The sequence below is a fragment of the Hesperophylax consimilis genome, chromosome 18 (assembly GCF_061612785.1).
Source record: "Hesperophylax consimilis isolate HC1 chromosome 18, BYU_Hcon_1.0, whole genome shotgun sequence".
Taxonomy (NCBI): Eukaryota; Metazoa; Arthropoda; class Insecta; order Trichoptera; family Limnephilidae; genus Hesperophylax; species Hesperophylax consimilis.
The window spans coordinates 8,962,089-8,986,484 of NC_142853.1; the positions used below are offsets into that span (position 1 = coordinate 8,962,089).

At 36.6% G+C, this 24,396-nt stretch overlaps 2 protein-coding genes across 2 annotated transcripts; one reads left to right on the forward strand and one right to left on the reverse strand.

Annotated features, from left to right (window-relative positions):
- Positions 1 to 993: 993 nt before the first annotated feature.
- Orc2 (origin recognition complex subunit 2) lies at positions 994 to 11,290 on the forward strand. The gene is made up of 7 exons (XM_089642282.1): positions 994 to 1,676; positions 2,624 to 2,917; positions 4,653 to 4,765; positions 7,532 to 7,720; positions 8,282 to 8,828; positions 10,114 to 10,347; positions 11,080 to 11,290. The coding sequence occupies exons 1-7, from the start codon at positions 1,124 to 1,126 to the stop codon at positions 11,274 to 11,276; spliced, it is 2,127 nt and encodes a 708-aa protein (XP_089498408.1). The 5' UTR covers positions 994 to 1,123; the 3' UTR covers positions 11,277 to 11,290.
- A 2,750-nt stretch (positions 11,291 to 14,040) lies between these two features.
- Positions 14,041 to 22,867, reverse strand: Taf8 (TBP-associated factor 8). Its single transcript, XM_089642285.1, has 7 exons — positions 22,800 to 22,867; positions 22,515 to 22,685; positions 20,159 to 20,257; positions 18,622 to 18,809; positions 17,405 to 17,555; positions 16,440 to 16,577; positions 14,041 to 15,140 (listed from the first exon to the last, which is right to left on the reverse strand). The coding sequence occupies exons 2-7, from the start codon at positions 22,648 to 22,650 to the stop codon at positions 15,013 to 15,015; spliced, it is 840 nt and encodes a 279-aa protein (XP_089498411.1). The 5' UTR covers positions 22,651 to 22,685; positions 22,800 to 22,867; the 3' UTR covers positions 14,041 to 15,012.
- Between the last annotated feature and the right edge of the window lie 1,529 nt (positions 22,868 to 24,396).

The window sequence follows — 24,396 nt, forward strand, 5'->3', positions numbered from 1 at the left end:
ATCTCGAATAATATTTAAAAATAACCTCAAAATTCGGGTTTTTTTTTTGCAAATCATCACCGTTTTGCCAAAAAAAAGCCCGTCCACACCCAACGCACTGAGCCGCTCTAACAGCAAGTGAGAAGAAATACTTGCACATTGATTGGAATTCCCGAATACACTATTATTGTCAATATTAATTTCAAATACTTTATTGTGCCCTTTTAATTATTGTTAGTTGAACCACTGATTTGCACTGATTCATGCACATCTGTTCCCAATATGATCCGATATATCAGTAGCATTTTAAGCATAAATAAACCACTCACATTTTAAGCTTGGCTTGAGAGATTTTTTTTATGCTAGCCCCGTGTGATCGATGCTTTTACCCGTGAAGTTGCCTTTGAAGAAACCATGACAGGACCTTAAAATCTCTGCAGAGCATTAGTGCAATTTTGTATGAATGGCATTGAATCCAAATCTAGGGTAAGAAGAAATTCCCTGGCAGCCGTATTGTATGACAAACTTTTGAATGATTTGTATGCAAAGCGGTGCATAATGAACTATTATAATTTTATTTGTGTGATGCAGTTATAACGGCTTATGATATTTTTGGGGTATTTGATGAGACAAGGAATGTGATACCCATGTCATTAAAAAATATAAGCAGGTTTCGGAATTTTTCATGCATATTTCCCCTCACCCCGCGGCTTCTATTTTTTCTCCGATAGCTCCGTCATGGCTCCGTCCAAAAGATTTGAGGCTGACTCATCTGCATAAATAAACCATTCTCCTCATCTGCCAACATAAATAAACCAATCACAAATAATACCAATAATAAATAAACAAATCTTCCAATATAGGCATACTGATACCAAAACTAAAAAATGCAAACGTACCTGCCTATGTCATTATTATATTTTACCACTATTTCGAAAGATGGGGAAAAATTTTACACTTCTAGAAACATTCTCACTTCGCGCCAATTCTGACATTTTTAACGAATGTTTTCAATTTGTTGGTTAGTTGGCCGTTTTGATTGTTTACGTTGTTATTTTGGCAGGTTATTGTTGTTTGTGAAAGGATCTATATAAATTATCACCTTTAAATTGCATTTTATAGCTTTAAAAATAAAGTAGTGGGTATGGATTCACCCAAAGTTAGCCGTAGTAAATCCAAAGTTTGCTACAAAGAAGACGATTCATTTATAGAAGAATTTAACTACACGGATTCTCCGAAGACACCATCAAGAACTAAACCTAGAAAATCCACTGCCAAAACTAAAACAGTTCCTAAAGAAAGCAATTCAGGTTGTGAACCGTCAATATCGACAAATGTTGAACTTAATGAAATGTTGATAGAAAAACGCAAGTCTCCTTTAATGTGTAAGTCAGAAGGAAGTGCATCTTCTTCAACCGATTCTAAGTCCACAGAATTGGTTGACCTTCGAAAGAAATCTTCATGGAATCCGTTAGTTCGGTTAAAAGAGGTGAACAATACAGATGTTGTTAGAAGTTGCAATGAATCACCAGCCATTGATAGTCCAAGTGTTCGACGCGGGACGAGAATGAGAGTAAAGACTTTCATTGCAAAACAATCAGAAAAATCATGCAAACTGTTCAAGAAACTGTCAGTGGATGAAAAAACTGATTCGGAAAGCAGCCATAGTGAACAAGAGCTTCCCGAGAAACCGTCGAGTAATATATTTAATTTTTTTTTTGGTTAAAATGATTGATGTTATATCTGTTACAATAACATTTTACTATGGAGTATACTGGAAATAGTGTGATGCCTAAGCCAGTCATGTGCGTCGGTCGCGAACGGTAATAAGTAAGTGAATGAACGAGAGTCTATGCTTACTAGGACCATTGGTCCAACTCGTCAGTCGCCCAATGCGCTTTCAATCTGCATGAGAGCTTTCAGTGTGACTACTCGGGTGACATTGGTGCATTACTATTGAATCATTGCATCATGATGGCCAGGGACCGACAGTAGACGACCGACGTGCGCGTCGCACTGTTTCCAGACTTACAGTTTATTGTTAGAAGATTTACGACAATATTTTAACAGCTTCCTGTGTTATTTTTTTGCATATTAGGTGGAATTCGGCAACTTTACCCAACGTTCTGACTGATAACTTAAAAACCGAAACCCAACTCCATACTTTCAAAACACAAATAACGTTGTGGATCCTTACATTTGCAAATATTTCAATCATAATACCTAACCATACATTCTACTATTTAACCTCAAACACCCTTCATACACGTCACACATTCTCTATTTAATTTAATTATCATTTTCATATTTTCACGCTAAAAATGTAATAAATTAATCTGAATTGTGTAATATAATAATTTTATCTATTATAATCAATTGTATTATGTTCATAATATATGTATTATCAATCCACAATTTTCATCCATCATAACACAGGAACCCTAGGGCCAGCCCTGCGCAGGTGCAATTGGAGCAGTCCTCTCTCGGCGCGGACTTGCCAAGGCTTTGATAATACCTAATACAATAATACAAAAATGTATAGTGTTTCAACTTTCTTTGATGAAATAATATTGAAAAAATGTAATCTCCATTTCAACAATCTAATTTGTATTGTTTATAATTGTAGTCTCCCTTTTTATTCCAGCTCTGTTTTCCGAGGAAGATGTTGAAGGAAAACAAATGTTCAGGTTCAAGATGATGCACAGGAAGCAGGACATGGTCAAGAAGGCCATAGAGTCCGTCCTGGACAGCCCCAAGCTTACCAGGACTGAGGAGTTGTCCAGGACTCCCAGAACACCAAAGTCTTCACAAAAAGCTAATGTCGGCACCCCTTCGAGGAGAGGAAGAAAATCTGCACTATTTAATACGCCTAAAAGCACAAAACAATCTGCCGCTTATGAGAAAACTCCTCATCATATAAGAAACAAAATGAAAAAAAGTATGTCACCATTTTTAGCTATTTAAAATGTTAGGTCACTTTCCCTCCTTCCTCTTCCCCATCTCCTTCCCCTCCCCACAACCTACAGCCTTACAACGTACCCCAATTATGGATGCCATAGTCTCACTGGCTCCAGGTGGTTGGGAGCAGTTGGGACTCTTGTGCGATTTCACATAAAACAAAAAACAGGTATCAATTTATTTTTCACCCCTCAGACCTTTGGCGTATTCTGTCAGAAGGTCGAAGTATTTTTGCTTTGCAATAAAATCCAAATAATTGGAATGTTTCTAAACAAATCCGAAAACTAAAAACAGTTGTTGAAAGGTGATGAAATACGCTTTCTAATTTTATTATTTAAAATAAACATATACTTTTGGAAATATTAAAATGTTTAATAAAAAACTTTTTCATAATTTTTTCTCAAATTGCGATCGGAATATTTGGATTTATAGAGATGTACATTATTATTCTTCTGTGGTTAGCTTCTAGAATTGAATATAAAGCATGGTGTTTTCTCTTTCTAACACCAATTAGATCATATTTCTAACCATGACAGTAAAGGAGATACTACGATTTCTATCAGAGCATATGAGCAGTTCCCAAAATTAGTCACAAATTAGTCTGAGGGTCTAAGCTAGCAGTTCATAAAGTATGAAAGTAAAGAATAAAGTATGAAAGTAAAGAATAAAGTATGAAAGTAAAGAATAAAGTATGAAAGTAAAGAATAAAGTATGAAAGTAATGAATAAATAATGAAAGTAAATAATAAATAATGAATGTAAAGAAGTCATTAGTCATTTTAAATACATGTAGGATAATGAAAGATTTTTTAAATATTTATGTTGAGGGATCGGTAGGATTTATAGGCCCTGTTAGAAGTTCTACCGAGCCGAACCCTCTGATATGAAAATATCTGGAGTCGGTGAATTATTTACCCATTTGATCTCTGGTGAGTTGACGTGTTGTTCTTGTATTGTTTTGTATTTATTTTGCTTATATAATGCACTTGCATAATGTTGATTGACTAGATGATCATTGGTGGAAAAGTGTGTGGAAGGGTTTAGTTTTTCCTATGGGGAAGATTTAACCCGGACATAAAATCGGAAAAGGTAAAAAAAAAGTATGAAAGTAAAGAATAAAATATGAAAGTAAAGAATACAGTATGAAAGTAAAGAATAAAGTACGAAAGTAAAGAATAAAGCATGAAAGTAAAGAATAATGAACGAAAGTAAAGAATAGAGAATGAAAGTAGGCTGAATATTGTAGAAATGAGATACCTGAGGCGTATATGTGGTAAAACCATGAATGACCGTGTTACGAATGTGAAGTCAGGAATGAATGCACGGCTGATGCAAACGTAGTGTATAAGATTAAAAAAGAGATGCTTAAATTTTTTGGTCATATACAGCGGGTGAATGAATAAAGCAGTTTTAGGAGAATATATTGAATGGTAAAAAAGTCAGGAAGGCGCCCAAGATAGATCAAGTGAATCAAATACTTGAGTTGGGCCATGTCAAGATTCAGAAATGTGAAAGAGTAATGTATGTATGAATGTGAATGAAGCAAGAAGTGTGCACCAAGACAGAGTTGTGTGACTTGTATCCTGTATGCCCACCCCCATACATGATGGTTAATTAGCTACTTTAGGTACCAGAAATTTGCAGACATAAATTATTGTAAGTTACTACTTGATGGGTAATGGGGCACTCATCTCTGGTTATAATTTTTTTTTTCAGAGTTAGAGACCATGGCTAATGAAGACAGCGAAGGATCTGACTTTGAAGATAGTGGAAGTGATTACCAGGTTTCCAACGAAAGTCAATCCAGTGATGATGCTCTCAGTGAATCCGTAAGAAATTAATTTTAGTCATCAAATAATTAATTGCTGGATGGTATATTGCTACTACATTTTCATTTTGATATATTGTACATTTATACGATCATCGTTAAAACCCTTGAGAGTCTTGGACGCCTTTAGGACATACCTCCGTTCCTGGCGGACTCGTGCTGTCTCCTTCTAATTCCTTACGCCTAAGGATGCTTTGATATGCTGTCCAGTAGTGATGCAACGGAAGTGTCTTAACGGAAGCAGAAACGGAAACAGATGTTAAATGTAAATCTTAGCGGAAGCGGAAGCAGAAGCGGAAGCGGAAGCGGAAGTGTTAATACTATGAAGAAAAATCACAATTTTATTTTTTAAGATTTGTTTAATTAAATTTGTATTATGTACTTTTAGTACTCGAAATTAAACAGTGGTAAATTATATTTTTTAAACAGTGTACTAAATTAAACAGTGGTAAATTATATTTTTTAAACAGTGTACTAAATTAAACAGTGGTAAATTAGATTTTAGGTGACTCTTTAAAGCTGTAGTCGTGCGACCTTTTCGCGAATAATCTTTTTCACAGAGCTTGCATTTGGCACTTGAGCCATCAATCTCAACCAAATATCTTTCTCTGTTTTTGAACAATTCAAACTCTCACCAACGTCGCCTTTTTTGTTTTTTTTTCGTTATATTATTGTGAATAACAATGAAGGACGCGCAAGCAATCGTCAAATTCTCAAACACTTCCGCAGTCGACGACATGGTGGGAGGAAATGAACACGCGATGATCGCAGCGACGTTACGGAGATACGGGCTCTTGATCGCGACGCGGATACGAAACGGAGGTACGGTACGGACAAAAGATGATGCGTCCAGAGTTTTTGGATCGCGACGCTGGTACGAAACGGAGGTACGGTACGGACAAAAGAACATGTCTGGACCCAGTTTTAACTACAAACAAACGAACTCGTTGCGACACGTTTGTATCGTTTGTGTCCCGCCCCCTGTCCAGTCGTCCCCGCGCCCCCCGCCGCCGCGGTCCTCGCTGTGTTCTCCGTTTAGAGTTCTGTTATAAAGTTTGCGGAACCAGAAACGGAAACGGAAGTGTAAAACTTGCGGAGCTTCTGCAGAAGCGGAAGCGGAAGCAGAGCTCTGTTGCATCACTACTGTCCAGCTATCATTCTCCAACACTCCGTCCTAGAGGCTGTTTCATCCAACCTTGCTACATCTCCAGCTGCCCAGCGGATCCGTCCCATATTTATAAATGTCGTTATTAACGGCATTTCAAATCGGTGTAGCTCTTGGTTATACCCCATATGCCAGACATGATTTTCTTGTATGGCTTGAGCCATAGAAATTCCAGTGCATTTGGTTTTGAATTCTGTGCTCATTCCTGTAGTTTAAAGCCATTGAATCCACCTATATTTCACCGTTTATCACAATTATTTTTATCTATTTGCACATACGAATCGTACCATGGTGCCCGCGGGCACGGGGTTGGGAACCCCTGTACTAGATGGTTCAACACTATCCAAAATATTCCATGACATCTTTTGGTATTCGATAGAAGCTTAAGGGACTGGGACACGGTCAAGCGGCTTGATCGCAAGCACGTAGTTTTTTGTCTATGGCACTTTGTGACAAGCATTTTGACCGTGTACCAAAGCTGGCTTTCAAGCATTGCGCAATACTACGTGCTGGCGGCGGGGCTTGATGCGAATTTATATTTTTGTGGGAATAGACAAATAAATATCACGCATCATAAACAATGATATTATAAATTGAATAAAATTATTATAAAATAGGTACTTAGTTATTGTTTTTGTGTTCAATTTGTAGAAATCCATCTAATTTAAAAATTCTGGAAGTATTTTAGTATTTTTTAATAATTATGGCAGCGGTTTTCAAGGTCATTAATAATCAAACTGTAGAATAAATAATTTTCTGAATTTTCAATGGAGAAAACATATTTTTTGTATGAATACCGCACAAGAGTATCAACTGCTCCCATCTGGAGCCAGTGAGACTATGACATTCTAAAATATTGATAAACTATTGACATTCTAAAATATTGATACTTATTATTAAAACACACGAATAGAATAGAGCGACAAGACCAGACTGGTTTGTTTCCCCGTCAGCAGCGAGTATAAACACGATATACATAGATGCATAAATAAACCAATAAAATTTTGACCAACACGAAATCACAGGAAGGCGTGGCCATGCTTGACGGAGAGGCTTGATGCGGGCTGTCAAGCCGCTAAACATAGACAATAATAGACAACAATAGACAACAATAGACAAAAAAACTACGTGCTTGCGATCAAGCCGCTTGACCGTGTCCCAGTCCCTTTAGCTACCAAGTGGGTAGGATCTGCCACTCAAAATATCTATGCAATACCCTTTCCCTATTCTTTGTGATACCCTTTCCCTGTTCTTAGTGATACCATTTACCTGTTCTTTGTGATACACTTTCCCTGTTCTTAGTGATACCCTTTCTCTGTTCTTTGTGATACCCTTTCCCTATTCTTTGTGATACCCTTTCCCTGTTCTTAGTGATACACTTTCCCTGTTCTTAGTGATACCGTTTCCCTGTTCTTAGTGATACACTTTCCCTGTTCTTAGTGATACCGTTTCCCTGTTCTTAGTGATACCGTTTCCCTGTTCTCAGCACTGTCTTGGTTTTCATTTTCGAATGCAATAATGATAATTTTAAATTTCTTGCACCATCTTCAATCATTTGTATCTTCATTTCTAACTTGCTGAATAATGTGTTCTGTTTTTTAGGACGGAGGCAAAAGTGATTCTTCAGATTCGGATTCTGAAGAAGTGTTGAAGAAAATCCAGACTAAAATTCTGGCCCGTCAAGTTCAAACACCTTCAAAACCTTATGGCCTGCGAAAAGCTCGAGGAGACAAAGATTCCAAGTTTATTGTGAAATCTGATGACTATTTCTCCATGCACGGCAGTAAAAAGGTAATAATTTGTTAGCAGATAATATAACAACATTATGCAATTATTACGCTTGCTAAGAAATCACATAGGTCAACATTTGCAGAAATTAACTCTTAAATATTATTAATTTCTTCTACTGAGAGATTGCCTGTGCTGAGATCAAGAACTATTTTATTTTTAATTAAACAAAAATTTTATGTTCGATTTCTGTTATTTCTTGATTTTACTGAGGATAATCTTTAAAGCTGCCAGTTCACGTTGGGCCAATACTCTGGCCCGGCGTGTACAGGACCACTTGGCGTATACTGGCCGCAATATGTTGGCCGCTAACCGATTATTGTTAGTTTTTCATCACACATTAAAGGTTCTTGGCGCCAACCCGCCAATAGCATTCATACTTTGGCGGGTTGGTACCAACATTGGTCGAATGCGATGGCCCAACATGTACTGGCAGCTCAATATCTCTTTCCTGCAAGTATTGTTCCCAAAAATGGTGTAACTGTGACTTTATTATATTCGGACATTTCCATTAATGTTCAACTAGTATCAATATACTTTATTCACAATATGTATTTTTTTAAGGTTGTAACTTCTAATCACACACTGGAACGTTTAAAAACACCCAGACTCACAGAAGACAAGTTGCAAAATATCCTCAAGCAGCAGAAAATGTCGGCTGAACATTGCAGAGCCATCGAAGAAATCATGGAAGACCACCAGAAGCTATTTGACAAATGGATGTACATTCTAAGCGAAGGGTACACAATTCTATTACACGGAGTTGGGTCAAAACAGAAACTAATCAAAGACTTCCAAATGCAAAAGCTGTCAAATTACCCTTGCATCGTAATTAATGGCTTCTTTCCAAGTCTGACCTTAAAAGATGTCCTCGAATCCATTATATCAGACTTGTTGGATATTAATTCAGTGCCGTCTAATGTATACGAAGCAGTTAAATTAATAGAGGATGAAATGGCAGTTTGCTCTGGTACAAATCTGTTTATTTTGATTCACAATATAGACGGAACGATGTTGAGAAATAATAAAACACAGAATGTGTTGTCTAAACTGGCCAAGATCAAAAATATACATATGATTGTTTCCGTGGACTTTATAAATGCACCCTTGAGTAAGTTGAATTATTAAAGTTATTCAAAGCGTCGGGATCCCATCCCAGGTGTCGCGGGTTCAATCAAAACCTAGGAAGATCACAAGGCCGGGACACTCACTCAAAGTATTTGGAGGTTCTCATACAAGTTAGGAGACTGATTTGATTCAGTGTCCTGGCCTTGTGATCTAGAAGGTTTTGCTTCAATCCCCTCTTGCTTGTCTTCCATATTGCGCAAGCAACATATTCCACTAATAATGATGGTAGTAGGAGGAATTCAAATACATGGTATTGGATTATACTTAAACTGGGAGTGTTTGTCTTTATTTAAGCTAGTGTGCCAAGAAATCCATAGCATATTTATGAAGTTTGTATCCGTCATGTGCCGGCGAATCCACAGTGGATTTACTAGTAACTCACCGCACTTGCCTTGTTTTATAGTATTTTGAACCTTAAAAGATGCTCCTAGCATACTAAAATATATTTTATTCTCCTAGCAAAGAAATAATGTATCTTAACATTATTCTAGCTTGTAGTTTTGTCACCTGCAAATATATTTATTATATCTATGAAAATTCCATGTCAGAAATGTCATAATTCCGATATTCATAAGTCATAGTACTATATTTATTTATAGGAAAGCCTCAAATGGCTTATTTTTATTGTGAAGACTTGCTTATTTAGCTCGAGAATATAATAAAACCCAATATTTTATTATAACCTTAGAGAGAAAAAAGCATTTCTCTGAACATAAGTAGATATTCTTAGATACTTAGGATATATATACAATTTTTATAAACATGACACATACTGGTAAGACAGTACAATTTACAAAAACACCTGTTTTATAAAACAAGTAACTTATTACGAAAATAGTGTCAGGTGGCGCACGACGGGTTGTGACATGGTTGCCTCCATGCCATAGGTCACCCCAAGTGGTTCGCTATGTTTGGTGACTTAGCAGGGGTGTCTGGGTTCATGGGGTGAGGATTGTCTAGGTCTTTGCGGCAGATGCGTCATCCTACCTACTGTGTGACGGGACGGATTTGGAGAGTCTGGTTGAGGGAGATCTTTTTACCTCCAGCAGGACTCTCTCGCCCACTGGAAGCGATGAATTCAAATGTATGTCACACCTGGACACACTGACCTCTCCTTCCTTTCCTTCAAAAACCCTCCACACAGCATTCCCAAAGATGACGTAGGCCCTGAGGGAAATTATTTTCTAAGCGCCTCCTGTGTGGAGCTAATGTAAAAAAAAGGTATTTTTATTCTTACATAAGCGGTAGTAATAATATTTTGTTTCCAGTCTGGGACCACTCCGTACTCAGTAACTTCAACTTCTCGTGGTGGGATGTGACCACTCTCCTGCCGTACACCCAGGAGACCTCCTTTGAAAGTTCGCTGATGGTGCACAACTCCGGGGCCCTGGCGCTGTCCTCCCTCAGGAACGTCTTCCAGTCCCTCACCATCAACGCCAGGGGCATCTTCATGATCATCGTCAAGAACCAAATCAAGAACAAAAAGACTCCGCATTATCAAGGTAGGCATTCTATTTTTGTTACCTTGAAAATACTACATACATATTTTAAATATGATTTATTTTGTCAAAGTAGTCTCAACCAATTGACTGAAAAAATAGTCTCAATGTAAATAATAAATATTTAGAAGTAAATTTAGTATTTAGAAGTAAATTTTCTCCATGTATCAAAATTTATCACTTTTGCGACCTAATACCGCTGTAGTGTGCCGAGGATAAAAATTCCACAAACAGAAAGTTTTTGTTCAGATTACCAATTGATAAGCCGGCGCTCAATGTGTAAAAACATTTCATATCCGATGGGTACTTTTGGCACTTGAGAATTTAAAATTCTATTTGTAGTAAATAATTTATTTTGTCCCCCAATTTATTATGTTCTTTTCAGGAATTTCCTTCAAAGTTCTCTCCTGGTCTGCCCAAGAATCTCTTCATTTATTTTGAGCTATATCTCATTCAACCTACGTTCTTTTCAGGAATTTCCTTCAAAGTTCTCTACTGGTCTACCCGAGAATCTTTTCATTTATATTGAACTATATCGCATTCAGCCGATGTTCTTTTCAGGAATTTCCTTCAAAGATCTCTACTGGTCTTCCCGAGAATCTATCATTTATATTGAGCTATATCTCATTAAATCTATGTTCTTTTCAGGAATTTCCTTCAAAGATCTCTACTGGTCTGCCCGAGAATCTATCATTTATATTGAGCTATATCTCATTAAATCTATGTTCTTTTCAGGAATTTCCTTCAAAGATCTGTACTGGTCTGCCCGAGAATCCTTCCTGGTGAGCTCCGACCTGGCCCTTAGGGCTCAGCTCACTGAGTTCTTGGACCACAAGCTGGTGAAGACCAGAAGAACTGTCGATGGCATAGAGAACCTGGTCATCCCCATTGACAGTTTGCTGCTGCAACAGTTCCTCGAACAAAATGAGTGATATTATTTTTACGATCTGAAATATGTTAATTTATTTTTTTATGTAATTTTTTATAATAAACTTCTTGTTTATTTTATATTATGGTATTGTTATTATAGAGGGTGTCCAGGGGTAAAGTGCGCTAACTTCGGGAGGTGATTCTACTTGATGGTAGAAGTAAAAAAGAAAAATAACTTTTTTCTAAATTCCAATGTTTATTTTCGCATACAAAAATATTTGTGCAATCACCCCCTGAAGTTAACGCACTTGACCCCTGGACACCTGTATTAGCGGTGGTGTAAATTCATCTATGACCGCGTATATGGATTGCGCGTTGAATGCCATGGCCATTTTATTTTAATTTGTTATTTGTGATGTGAAACATGTGTTTTTTTTTTGGACAATTAAATTTACTAGAGCCAGGAGCTCACCTGATCTATTTCATAGAATCTATGAAATGGATCCGTGAGAAGAGGTTTTCTACGGATTAGAAACCCAAAGTTAAATGAACTTCAACTTTAATTCTATAAATTGACCATAGAGACTCGTAGCATAGATCGGATCAGGGGGGTATAATACCGATTGAAAATTGGAACTGAAAAAAAGATACAGTAATCTCCATGGCTTGCGATGTCGCACAATTGATTAACCACATCCACCAATGAAAAACTCTGAATGTCTATGGAAAAAACTGTTGAAAGGGGAGTGCTGGTTGAGTGGAATAGGGTAAATATTTTATTTATAAGATATATTAAAATAAAATATTCATCCTAGCTTGCAGAAAAAGTCAATAGATGTTACATATTAAAATTAAAATAAGATATATTTATCAAAGACGGTTTGGTCTAATTAGGTTGCGTTTAGTTCGAGTTGAATCTTGCGATCATACATAAAGATAGCAGCCAATAAAAATATGTGGTGAGTAAATTAAGATAATGTTGGTAGTTCTTTTCGAAGTATGACACAGTTAAATATGACCGAAGGAGATAGCTCAGTTAGTAGAGTGGTGCCGCAGCAAATCAAACGGTCCTGTCTCCTGGGTTCAAGTCATTTTTCTGTTTCAAAATTTTGTTTAAGATTCGCTAATATTATCTTTGAGAATTATATTGTCTACGGTTGCACCTTTTTTTTTTCTTTAACTTGGTTGATGGTTTGTGATATAGACGAAACGCTTTTATATATTTTATATCTAAATATTGGCATATCTATGGTTAAATAGAGGATCAATTTGTTGATCGAGTTGTTTATGACAAAAAGTTGACAAAAACTGTTCCTAAGAAACGCCTACACTCCAGTTCTTAATTAGTAAACAAGTTGTAAAAAAATTATTTTACGCGCTTACATTGCCAACGCTGGCTAAACCTTATGAGATAAATCAAAATAATGTGCGGGTTTTCCAATAAGAGGTGTTATTTTGATATTCAATCGTAAAAGATCAATGGTTTCGTTGCTTGTGTAGCACGTAGCTCCGTCTTGTTGAAAGTAAACGTTGTCCAGATCAATACAATCCAATTCCGGCCATAAAAAATCATTAATCATCTCTCGATAGCGCAATCCATTCACTGTAACTGTTGCTCCAGCCACATTTTCGAAAAAGTAAGGTCCAATGACTCCGCCGGACCATAAACCGCACCAAACAGTCACACGTTGAGGATAGATTGGTTTTTCAACAATAACTCTTGGGTTTTCCGAGCCCCAGATGCGACAATTTTGCTTGTCAAAGAAACCACCGAGGTGGAAATGGGCCTCATCACCCAAGATGATTTGCATTTGATTCACTCAAGTGAATTTTAATAATTTCAATGCGTTATTGAAGCGTGCATAGTTCCATTTTTATTAATGGCGTAGTTTCTACTTGTCAAATGTCAAAAAATGACAGCTTCAAAAGTAACATCTACCGAAATAGCGGGCTTTCAAAATAACACCTCTTATTGGAAAACCCTGTACTACGGAATTGTATATCTTGAAAAGGCCTACAGAAAAGTCCTTGATGGTATATGTCTATCTCTTAAGGATAACTCCCAGCAACACCGGGTACATGTCAGCTAGTTTGTACATAATAATTATTCATCAATGTTTTAAATAGATCTATTAGAATATCATTTTTGTTTTCAGTAGTAATGAATGGCATAGTCGAACCCGGCGTGCGCAAATAAATTTTATTTGATTAATTTGTGTTATTTCACAATTAATTAATTAAAATAATATATAGTATATTTGCGGCACGTTCCAGAGTGGAAGATACTACCAGTATCGCCCTGGTGTAAGACCACCATTCAGAATTGAAACGTTGCTCCAAATGGCTTTAGCCGTGTTTAGTGACTAGATCTGAATAGCCAGGTACTTCCCCACCTTCCTCTTTCCCTTCCACACTTACCTTCAGCCTCACAACATCCCCCAATTGGGGATGCCATAGTCTCACTGGCTCCAGACGGGAGCAGTTGGGACTCTTGTGAGGTATTCACTTTAAAAAAAAAAAAAAAAAAAGAATGCAAATTTTGGAAGCGGAAATAAACCCACTTCCCGACATCCAATCGAGCTGACACTCGGCAGATAGACTCGTTGTCAATGACAATGTGTTTTATCAACTTTTAGTGGCAATCACGTACACACACGCCGACATCGGATGACATTATAGCAGTTAATGAATGTTGTTCCTACCCAATCAGCATTTGGCGAGGTTGTTAGCGCAGTTGCATCCAGCCCCTAGCCTGGGAAGGAAGGTACAATCTTCAGCCAAACCAAAAAAAAACTAGGTTGATTTTTAATTTTTAATTGAGTTATATATTTGTACTCTTAAAAATACTTAATCATATTTATTATATATTTCACAGTCATTAATGAAATAAAACATTACTATTTCTAAGAACGGGTCGTTTCAGAGAATTTGAACAATTCTTCAAATTTTGAAGTTAATTTTTAAGTTCTGTGAAAGATTTTTTCAAGTTCTGTTATTATTTCAGTTCTGTCGAGCAACTGGCCTATAATATGTAATAACAGAACTTAAATAGGACTTTCACAGAACCCGTAAATGAACATTTAAATTCGATGAATTGTTCAATTTCTATAAAACAAGCCATCGTTGATAATTTCACATGAACAATATAATGTTTCACTTTCAGTCCTAAAAGAGTCAAATATGTAGTTTTTTTATTTATCATTCAGAGTTAATGAAATATGACATTACACAATGATTTCTATACAGAACTTTACACTGCACACACATCTCATTTTAATACACTGAAAACACTGAAAACAATCAGTAAATAAAGTGTTTGTTATTATCAGGGCCGGCCCTAAGCCAAACTGCGCTGCTGCAAGTAAAATTTTGGTGCCCCTTGTCAAAACCAGTTGACATCAAATTTTTGAATAAATTGACGACGAACTGTAATAATGAAGATTATTACACATCATTATCATGAAACGGTGTAAATTATGAAGGTTATTACACTACATCATCATCACATGGTGTAAATCATGATGATTTTTTATATTTCCATCAAATGGTGTAAATCATGAAGATTATTGCATAATATTCATCTTCATAAAATGGTGTAAATAATGAAGATTATTAATTGTTACATTTCATCATCACCAAATGGTGTAAATCATGTTACGTTTATTTATTTTTTTATTACGTTTTTCTATTACGTTTCATCAAATGCTGTCATCGTTATGATAAAAATTACTCTTCATCGTAGTCAAATGGTGTAAATCACGAAGATCATTAATCTTCATCACCATCGAATAGTTCAAATCATGAAGACTTTTGTGTGTGTTTTAGGTAAGGGTTGTCAATCTGCGCGGGGCTCTGCCCCCCCGAAATCTCCTGGCTCCCCTCCCCAGCATCCACATTACCTTCTTCTTCCCCGTCAGAAATTGGTTCTAGAATAACAAACATTAAAAATTTATTAAAATTGCTTTAGCTGTGTTTGGTGACCAGATCTGAATAGCTAGGTACTTCCCAACCTTCCTCTCACATTTCCCGCTCCCTTCAAATACCCCAATTGGGGATGCCATAGTCCCATTGGCTCCAAACAGTGGGGAGCAGTTAGAACCCTTTTGCGTTGTACACATTTTTTTTTAAATACGATCCAGCCACTGAGAGTTCCATTGTAACCTTTCTTTGTGTTACATGCATAATATATGAGAAAGAGGGAGATGTTACAAAGTAATGTCTTTAGCAATAATTAGTTGAAGACCATATTAACACATTGTAGTCGGGCAGTTAAAACAATAGACTCTAGCCTATAGCGGGTGTTTTTCGCGATTAGCGCATAAATATATCGCTTTCCTAAAATTGACACAATTTCTAAACCAAATAATATTTTCAATTGAAATTTTCACAGAAATCATAGATATATGACATTTGATCATCAAAAATAAATTATAATTGCTTTGATTACATCATAATTTCACCACATTTCAAAGCTGAATATAAAAACCTGATATTAATTCAGTAAATAGCATTCAATATTCAATATTTGAAAATTCCAAGTAAAAGATAACATGTTTATTCATATCATATAGTTATATAACAAATAATAATATATATTTGCCATGCCCGCAATTTTACAATCGCTGGATGTGTGAAATCTGATGGCGTAAATTGAACTAAGGTCGAAGGCGCACACTCAATAACTCATATGTTTAATTGCTTCTTGTCAAAAGAGTCTTTTGCGGTTGTCTCACCTAATTGAAGAGCCCATTCCACTTATGAATCATAGTATTTCACGCTGATAACAAATCCGTATAATGCCGTTTCCCGCCAAAAACCGACAGTCGACAAAAACGGCATTTGCCGTGTCCCGCAGTTGACCAACAGTCCGCGAAAAACGGCAAAGGCTGTGTCCCGACGACAATGTGTTAATATGGAACACACTTTATGGCAGGTGTAGGCAGAGAGGATGGACCACCACACAACTCTGTCTTTTATTATTTTATTTTTTTACACCCGTAGGTATAAGTGGTATAATTTTAACACTTATATTTATATTATTTACTTGACCGTGCCATATTTTTCTCGGGCTTCCCCGACTACTTGTACTATTCATCTTCGCGTCATATGTTTTCCTTACACTCCTTCGTTCATCTGCTCTACATGCCCAAACCATCTTAGCATCCTTTTCTTAATCATGACTAACTCGTCTAATTCTTTATGTAGTAACATGTTATATTTGTTACCTTTTTTTTCTGTGGCAGGTAAATCTTCCGTCCTGTTAGCAACTTGGAAATGATATTCAAGTTCTTCAAAGTCAAACACTTGGTCGGTTGGAAGAAGACAGGGCAAATAAGCAGGAAAGATCGGTTTGCAGGCAATTACTAGAAAAAACATAGAATGTTTCTTTTGTTCAATACAGTGAATATCGGTTTGCAGGCAATTACTAGAAAAAACATAGAATGTTTCTTTTGTTCAATACAGTGAAGATCGGTTTGCAGGAAATTACTAGAAAAAACATAGAATGTTTCTTTTGTTCAATACAGTGAATATCGGTTTGCAGGCAATTACTAGAAAAAACATAGAATGTTTCTTTTGTTCAATACAGTGAAGATCGGTTTGCAGGAAATTACTAGAAAAAACATAGAATGTTTCTTTTGTTCAATACAGTGAATATCGGTTTGCAGGCAATTACTAAAAAAAAACTAAGAATGTTTCTTTTGTTCTTCAATACAGTGAAACTCTCTTAAAAAGTTTTCCAAGGAACTGGACAAAAACACTTCTTAATTGGAATCCAAATTTGGCGTTTTTCAATGGGGGGATTAGAATCACAGGTGCATATCTATAAACACATAGTTTCGAGATAAACTAACAAATTATGTACAATGGAATTAGGGTGAAACTTACTACATTGGTTTGTATCATACTTGACAAAGCGACAACAAGCTGTATCATTACGAGGACATAATTCTATGTGGGAATCAGTTACCTCTGGTTTGCCACAGTAATCAGTTAGTGGCCAAATGGTTTTCTTATATGGAAACTGACTGTTTTAGCTTATATTTAGATGTACAAAGGACATAAGCAACACTCTTTTTGGCACTCTCCGTCTGTTATAATAAATGTGTAAATATATGCCCGTAGCATAAGGCATGGATTATGTATTAGCGCCGCATACACGGCGCGGTTAGTGGCCAAAAGGTTAACTTACGTGGAAACATCTGGTTATCGTCTGAATTGAACAAGCTGTGAGTTTCACCAGTTTTGGCTAAGAATCTAGTCAATGCTCTCTCTATATCTCTCTTCTGATTGGCTGCTTTCTCCCTGATAGCTTCGTATTCGGTGACAGGTTGTTTGTGAGTCTGTGGACAGATAAATAAACAATAATCAATAAAGTGAACAACAAACTGTTAAGAATGTGACAATTGCGTAATCTAATATGTACTAATTTCGGTCAATGAACTCGGATTTGCTTTGAATTTAAGTGTCATTTTCAAAATAGAAATTGAAAGTGTTAAGAATTCAAGTCAAGTGATTTAGTACCTACCCACAATATACTTTTTTTTACCAGAAAATTTAATTCTATATTATTTGAAATGTATATTGCTTTAGTTTTATTATTTACTGTAGAACCTCATTAATTCGAAATCCACGGAACATCAAAAATCTAATTTTGAATTAACGAATTCCAACGAAATTTGAAATTTTATGAAGAAAAAAAAAGACGCTGACAAAAATAATTTTCGAATTACGAATTAACGAATTTCGAATTAAAAAAACATGTTGTATGAAAAAAATTTTCTGGGATATTTTTTTGGCGAAATTTTCAAATTACGCGTTTTTTCGAATTATCGGGGTTCGAATCAACAGGGTTCTACTGTATTAAGTAAAGCCAGATTTTTTAAGGGTCTGCGCTTTTAGCTAGCATGCAATTATCAATCCCACAATTATAATATCCCGTGATCTGGGTCTTCGCTAGACTGTATCTATCTATTTATATTAAGTGTCTATGCCCTATGAAGGGCGGGCGGACGGCCGTGTGACAGACAAAGGGCAGCGTGGATTTGGCGTTTATACATAGTTTTTTCCAGCGATGAAATTTTGCACGCATGACCTTCAAAACAAGAGGGGGGTCACTGCCTAAATGAAATTTAGAAAAACTCTGAGAAAAACCCGGACAACACCGGGGACTTTAGCTAGTACATTATAAAGAAGAGTTTACCGGTCTGCATTTGTTTTTTAAACAAATCTACAGTTTTATTCCGAGATTGATGACATTTTGCACACTTAACCTTCAAAACAGAAGGAAGGTCACAGTCTATATGAGATTTCGAAAAAACATCCCAACCCCTTTTACCACCCTTTAAAACAAAATTTTGCACACTTGACAAATAACTGATGGCATTTGGGTCTCTGTTAATAAATTACCGGCGTCCGGACGTAAGCATGGGGGTCTGGCAATGGGGGAAGATGTGGGGGGATGTGAGCAGGGGGCCTGGCTCGGGTGCCGGCGGAGAGCATGGCGGGGGTACGTGGAGCCACAGCGGCCGTGGGTGCTCCTATGACGTGGCGGTTGGGCCGCGCCGCATAGCTCTCCAGGCCCTCGAGGCGGAATCCTACAATAACATAAACAAAAAAATGTAGTGCAATAAAAATTTTCCCAATTTTTTTTTTTATATAAAATTATATCATATTTGACATATTTTATATAACACATTTTCACAGTGGAAAAAATATTTAAGAGTCGAATTTTTTGTTTTGGGAAAGTAAGAAAATAGATTGAACTCAATGCAGAACAGCGAAGTTATTATGTAGGGTTAGAACGCAAGTTATAAATAAAATATCATTAAAACGATATTCATATTTTTAAATAAAATAACTGCGTCATCTTTGAGGAAACTGTGCGAAGGGTCTTTTTTAACCTTTCCTTACTGTGCTAAAAAAATACACGCGTTCCGGTGCTGTGTAGTCAATATACATCTCAAAATAAGCGATTTAATATCGGAAAAATATGAATATTCATAGCTAATCGATTATGTTAATTATATTTTATATCAAAAGTGATAATAATTGTAATTTAATTGCTGAAAACATGAAAAAACCATCGGCAGAAGCTAAAGAAACGTGCGAGGGGTCCACATCTAACAACGGTTCGCGGCCAACTGGCTAGCGGCGCGGCTGGCGACTGGCACAAACACAGCTGTGCGGTCGTAGGTATCGATGGTCTAAATCAAAAACTACAACTGCAGAAGTGTGGATGTCTCATGTTCCCGCATAGCGAATTAAAGCGGGACATCAATAGCGTGTCATTTCCTCGCACACTCTTCGCGTATTAGTATCACACGGTTGATTGTATTGGTGTATTTGTTCCCGATTTTTAACAAAAAACTCCGATTTTTAATTGAATTTGAAAACTATGTGATATATTATTTTTTAATTCAGTGCATAAATGTATAACGGAAGAATACCTAAAATCTGAACCCAGAATTTATTATATTTATAGAGTTATTGAAGTTATTAGAAGCAATGTGTAGTAAATACACACCACAGATAAGGAAAGGTTAAGGAAAAGTAGCAGTGAACCTTAATCTTGAATGTCGTACGAGGGAGGAAATACATTATATCTAAAAAACATTCCACAAAATCATATCATAAAAAATGACCTTGAGAAATACCCACAATACTGTGCATAATGCACAAGAGTCTCAACTGCCAGTGGGACTATAGTATCCCCAATTGTGGTATGTTGTAAGGCTGATGGTAGTGGGTAAGAGAAGCATGTGGGAAAGAAGGTTGGGAAGTATCTGCCTGATCAAATCTGATTACCAAACACAACTAAAGCCATTTCAAGCAATGGTTAGATTATGTATGGTGGTCTTCCACTAGGCTGATACTGAGAGTATAATTCCGATTTCACAGCAATCGGAGGTAAACATATTGTAAAATTAATAAATTAGATGCCCACCCATATTAATTAGAGCCATGATCACATCTGCAATGACGGGCTCAGAGCGCCCAGCCACCTCGTAATAGCTCTTCGTTGAATTGCCAGCCTCGATCAGAACTGAAATTTAAAAAAGTTAAATTATTATTAAGACTTTAGCAAGTACATACTTATACGAGTGCCTGCTCAAATTCTTGTGTAGTCTTGATATTATTTATATGGCAACACTAGCCGCTTCTGTGCCAAGAGCCAGTTTACTCGCATTCTTGGCCGTGCCCAGCAGGTCAGCCATAGAAAAATAGCGAGTTTACTCGCTCTTCTTTGAACCTCTGTATCATACATATGTCCCGTTTTTTTTTAAAATATATTTATCTAAGTGAAGGGAAGCAAAAACGTCGAATATTGAATAAATTTGGTAAGTCATTTAAATATCCTTTCAAGGTGTAATGTTTTTAATTTATAAAAATAAGATTTAAAAATGATTTATTTTGATTAAAAATTCACGGCCTGCTGTGCACATCTACACTTCTACCTACTGGCATTAAAAAGGCTAGAGCCACACACTGAAAAGTGCGCAGTAATCAAAAAAGGAACTCCACTCAAATACTGTAGAATATTGGAGGCGTTCCAAGGAAACAGATAGTTCCTCTAGATTCCTCATTCACCGTACACCTCAAGATTAATGTTTTATTTATAAAGGAAGCCACTTTTTTATAAAAATGACTAGATCCTCAATGTCCAGGCATACAGTGTTAGTAGGCAGTATGCGAGTGCGTACATGTTAGTTATATAACTGGATTACATCTCATCTTCGCCAATTGGTGTTGCTGCTAAAGTTATATCAAGATGAGAAAAAAGTTACAAGAATTATAGAAATATTAAGATGAAATTGTGACTTGGCTAAGTTGCAGTCCTGCTGAGAATGAGCGGAGCGATTGGACTAGCCGCAAGCTAGACTCGGCGTCTGCGCCCTTTAGCCAGCTTCCCGAATAGGTCCTCGAAGATTGTATTGGGATTGAGAGACCTGAAGACCCCAGGGATAAAAGTGAGCATCAGGTCACCAGAGGTACGGCGGAAGGGCTCCGGTCCCCCGCAGTCAATCCTCGGGCCCGCTCATGGTGACGGAGAAGGTGCAGGCCTACTGTAGAATAGTTGTAATACCTCCAACTTCTGACATTTCCCATACATTTTGATGGCAGAAGCGACCAGTGTTGCCAGTCAATAGAAGTAAATAATGCCAATATTTTACTGGAGTTGGGTCTATTATAAATTTTCTAGGGTATTTGCTCCACTTTCCAAGAAAAATACAAGGTGTCTGCCGGTGGCTATCTCTGCCTCACTAGCGTATTATTGTACTGCATTGTGTAGTAGCTCAGCGCGGTGAGCGGAAATCCACCTGTGGCCGGCGGCGTAACACTGGGGATGAGTTACATAATATAAAGACAGTCAGTCCTCGCGAAATATGATAATATGAAAAACTTGTCGAATTCCGCTGCATGCAAAAGCTCTTTAAAAAAACAACACTTGATTTGAACTTTTCTATCTAGGTGCTTAAGTCGCACATGCACAAAATAGGTTTTTAGGGTTTAGTTAACTTTGATTGAGAAAAAATGTAAATTTAATTAATCTTTTATCATCACCCACCACATAAATAATTATTTCTTGTAGTAATTAAGTTGAAACCAGGTGCTATTTATTTATTTTTTGGGTACTAAGCGTGCTGCCGAATTCAACAAGTTTAACTGATAATATTAAAGAAAATATTGCAATTCAATTAACTTTAAGATGTAATAGAACCAGGATGGGTATAAATTAATACTCATAGCGATATCTCAAGACTTACAAAATCTCGTATTTTTAACCTAAAATAAAATAAAGCAAGAATCTTAATGACGTAAGTGAAGCAGCCGTGCACAAAAATATGCAATGCGCGGCCTTGGTATATTGGCCCCATCAAAACTCTAAAATATAGTGGGAATCTTAACTTACATAAGTGATGAAGTTTTGTAAAAACAATATTCAGACGGACCTACGGTCGACTTTGCCATAGCAGACCTAGAAAATTGATCTTTCCGTGGGGTTTATTAATTATTTTTGATGAATGTATTACTAAAATCTCAAATGTTTTTAGAGGGATCCCTCGGGGAGTTACTAATTCATCGTCTAGAAAAATACAATCTGGTGCTTGCAGCTAATTTTAAAGTTTGTTTGTCTTACAACTAATAAAATATTTTGCATCCGTAGGTATCACTCTAGAAACATTTGAGATTTTAGTAATACCTTCGTCAGAAATAATTAAAATGTGAGTTTCGAACAAATCCCCGTTATTAGAGTCTTATGTCACCCTATATGAATAAAATGTGTTGAGAAAACTTACAAGATTGAAGCATTTCGGACATGGTTTCCAAGGCCTGTTTGTCAGCAGACTCGAAGCCAGTCTCAATCAGAATAGCTGAAACTGCTACATTTAAGATTTTCCTCCGAGCGTTGACGGTAGATTCGGTCTTTTCCATTGTTATTTTCAAATGATTGCCAAATCAACAAATAGCTGTCATAACACAAAATAAGTGACGGAGGTGAATTAAATGGCAGATTAAAGGAGCGAGCAAATGAATTACCAAACTTTATCAAAAGTAAATAATTCAAAACAGCCGCAACTTACGAATTATAATTATATTGGTCAGTGTTTCGAATTGATTGTTTTTGACTGTTTTTGACTTTGACGTTGACGTTTGGTCAAAGACAATTCTCTTTTGTCTATGATTATGTTTTTTATGGGCTATTGGCATGATATATCCGTGAAAGAAAATATTTATCGGAAGAAGTAAATTATTTCAGTAATTTTTCAGAATCGATTAATTTTTCCTCAAATAAATTAAATGGATTATAAATATTATGCTTATAAACATATAATTAAGACTTCCTTTCTTATAAACACTCCACAATATTCCGGAACCGGTAAGACTAGAAACCTGAGAAGCAAGCTTTTTTTTAGAGATCACATTCTTTCATTCCATATAATTACTTCCAAATAAACATGTTTTTTTTTAATTTTCTAGATTCTTATATTCCATGAAGTGGTGAATCATTTAAATTTACTGAATTTATAGTTAATGTTCTTTATACAAATAGAACGGCGTCATATGCGCCTCACAATTTTAACCTCATATGGGTTTATTTAAATATAACCTGGCTTTTATAGACTTAGAGGCCTTGTATTTTCTCGGTAGGGAAAAAATTTGTTACCTAAAAACCCTACTAAAATTGCATTATTATCCAGCATCAGCACCACCAGCGACCTACAGCGGCCATATACTACATACGTGTCTGTTTGTGTTGTGTTGGGATTGGGGGGGAGATTCGGCTGCGTCCTATTGTGGGAATCCTTCCGCATTTGCCTTTGGAAGTAAGGGAAACCGCAGAAAACCTTACCCAGGAATGAGCGGCCGATAGTCATCTTGAAACATATACGGCCTTCAGTAACATCGGTATATATTATGATGTCCTGCATTTTGTGATGTGTGTGTGTGTCTGTTTTTATGTTAATATATACTTATGGGAAGATAGAAAATAAACATACATATACATACAAATTATAAAATATTATATAAATATATAAATAGGTAGATATATAAACATTATATATTTAGGAAGGAAGTCGGGAGTTTAGGAAATACCTACTGCTCGCTATTCGTCCGCGTCTGATTCTGGTTCGTACCATATGTGGTCATGGTCCATGAGGATGTGTTTAGGTAGTCTGTGTGAGTATCTGAATGTCAGGTCGCTCGGTGCATTGTATTGTCCTATGTCTCGTATGAGTGTGTTTTTGCTAAGTCTGAGTGATTTGTAAAAGCGTTCAGTCAGTCTGTGTGTGAATTCGTATAGAGTTGGAATTTTTTCTCGTTCGTGTAATCTCTTCAGGTTTGTTTTGAGTCTCGTGTTGTATGTGATTTTAATACAGAGATTTTGAAGTGTCTGTAGTTTCGTGTGGTCTGAGTGTGGGATACTGCTCCATACGGGAATCGCATAAGACAGTACCGGGCGAATAAGCGAGTAGTAGATCAGGAGTTTGGTTTTGGGAAGTAGCGGGCTTCGTCTGTTGAAAATTGGCTTCATCATGCCGATCGCTTGTCGCGTGCGCGTGTGCATCTTGGCTTGGTGAGATTTCCAGTTGAGGCGGGAGTCCATGGTCAGGCCCAGATATGTCACTTCATCTTTCCATTCAATGCTGTGTCCTCCCATTTCGATGTTAAAGTCAG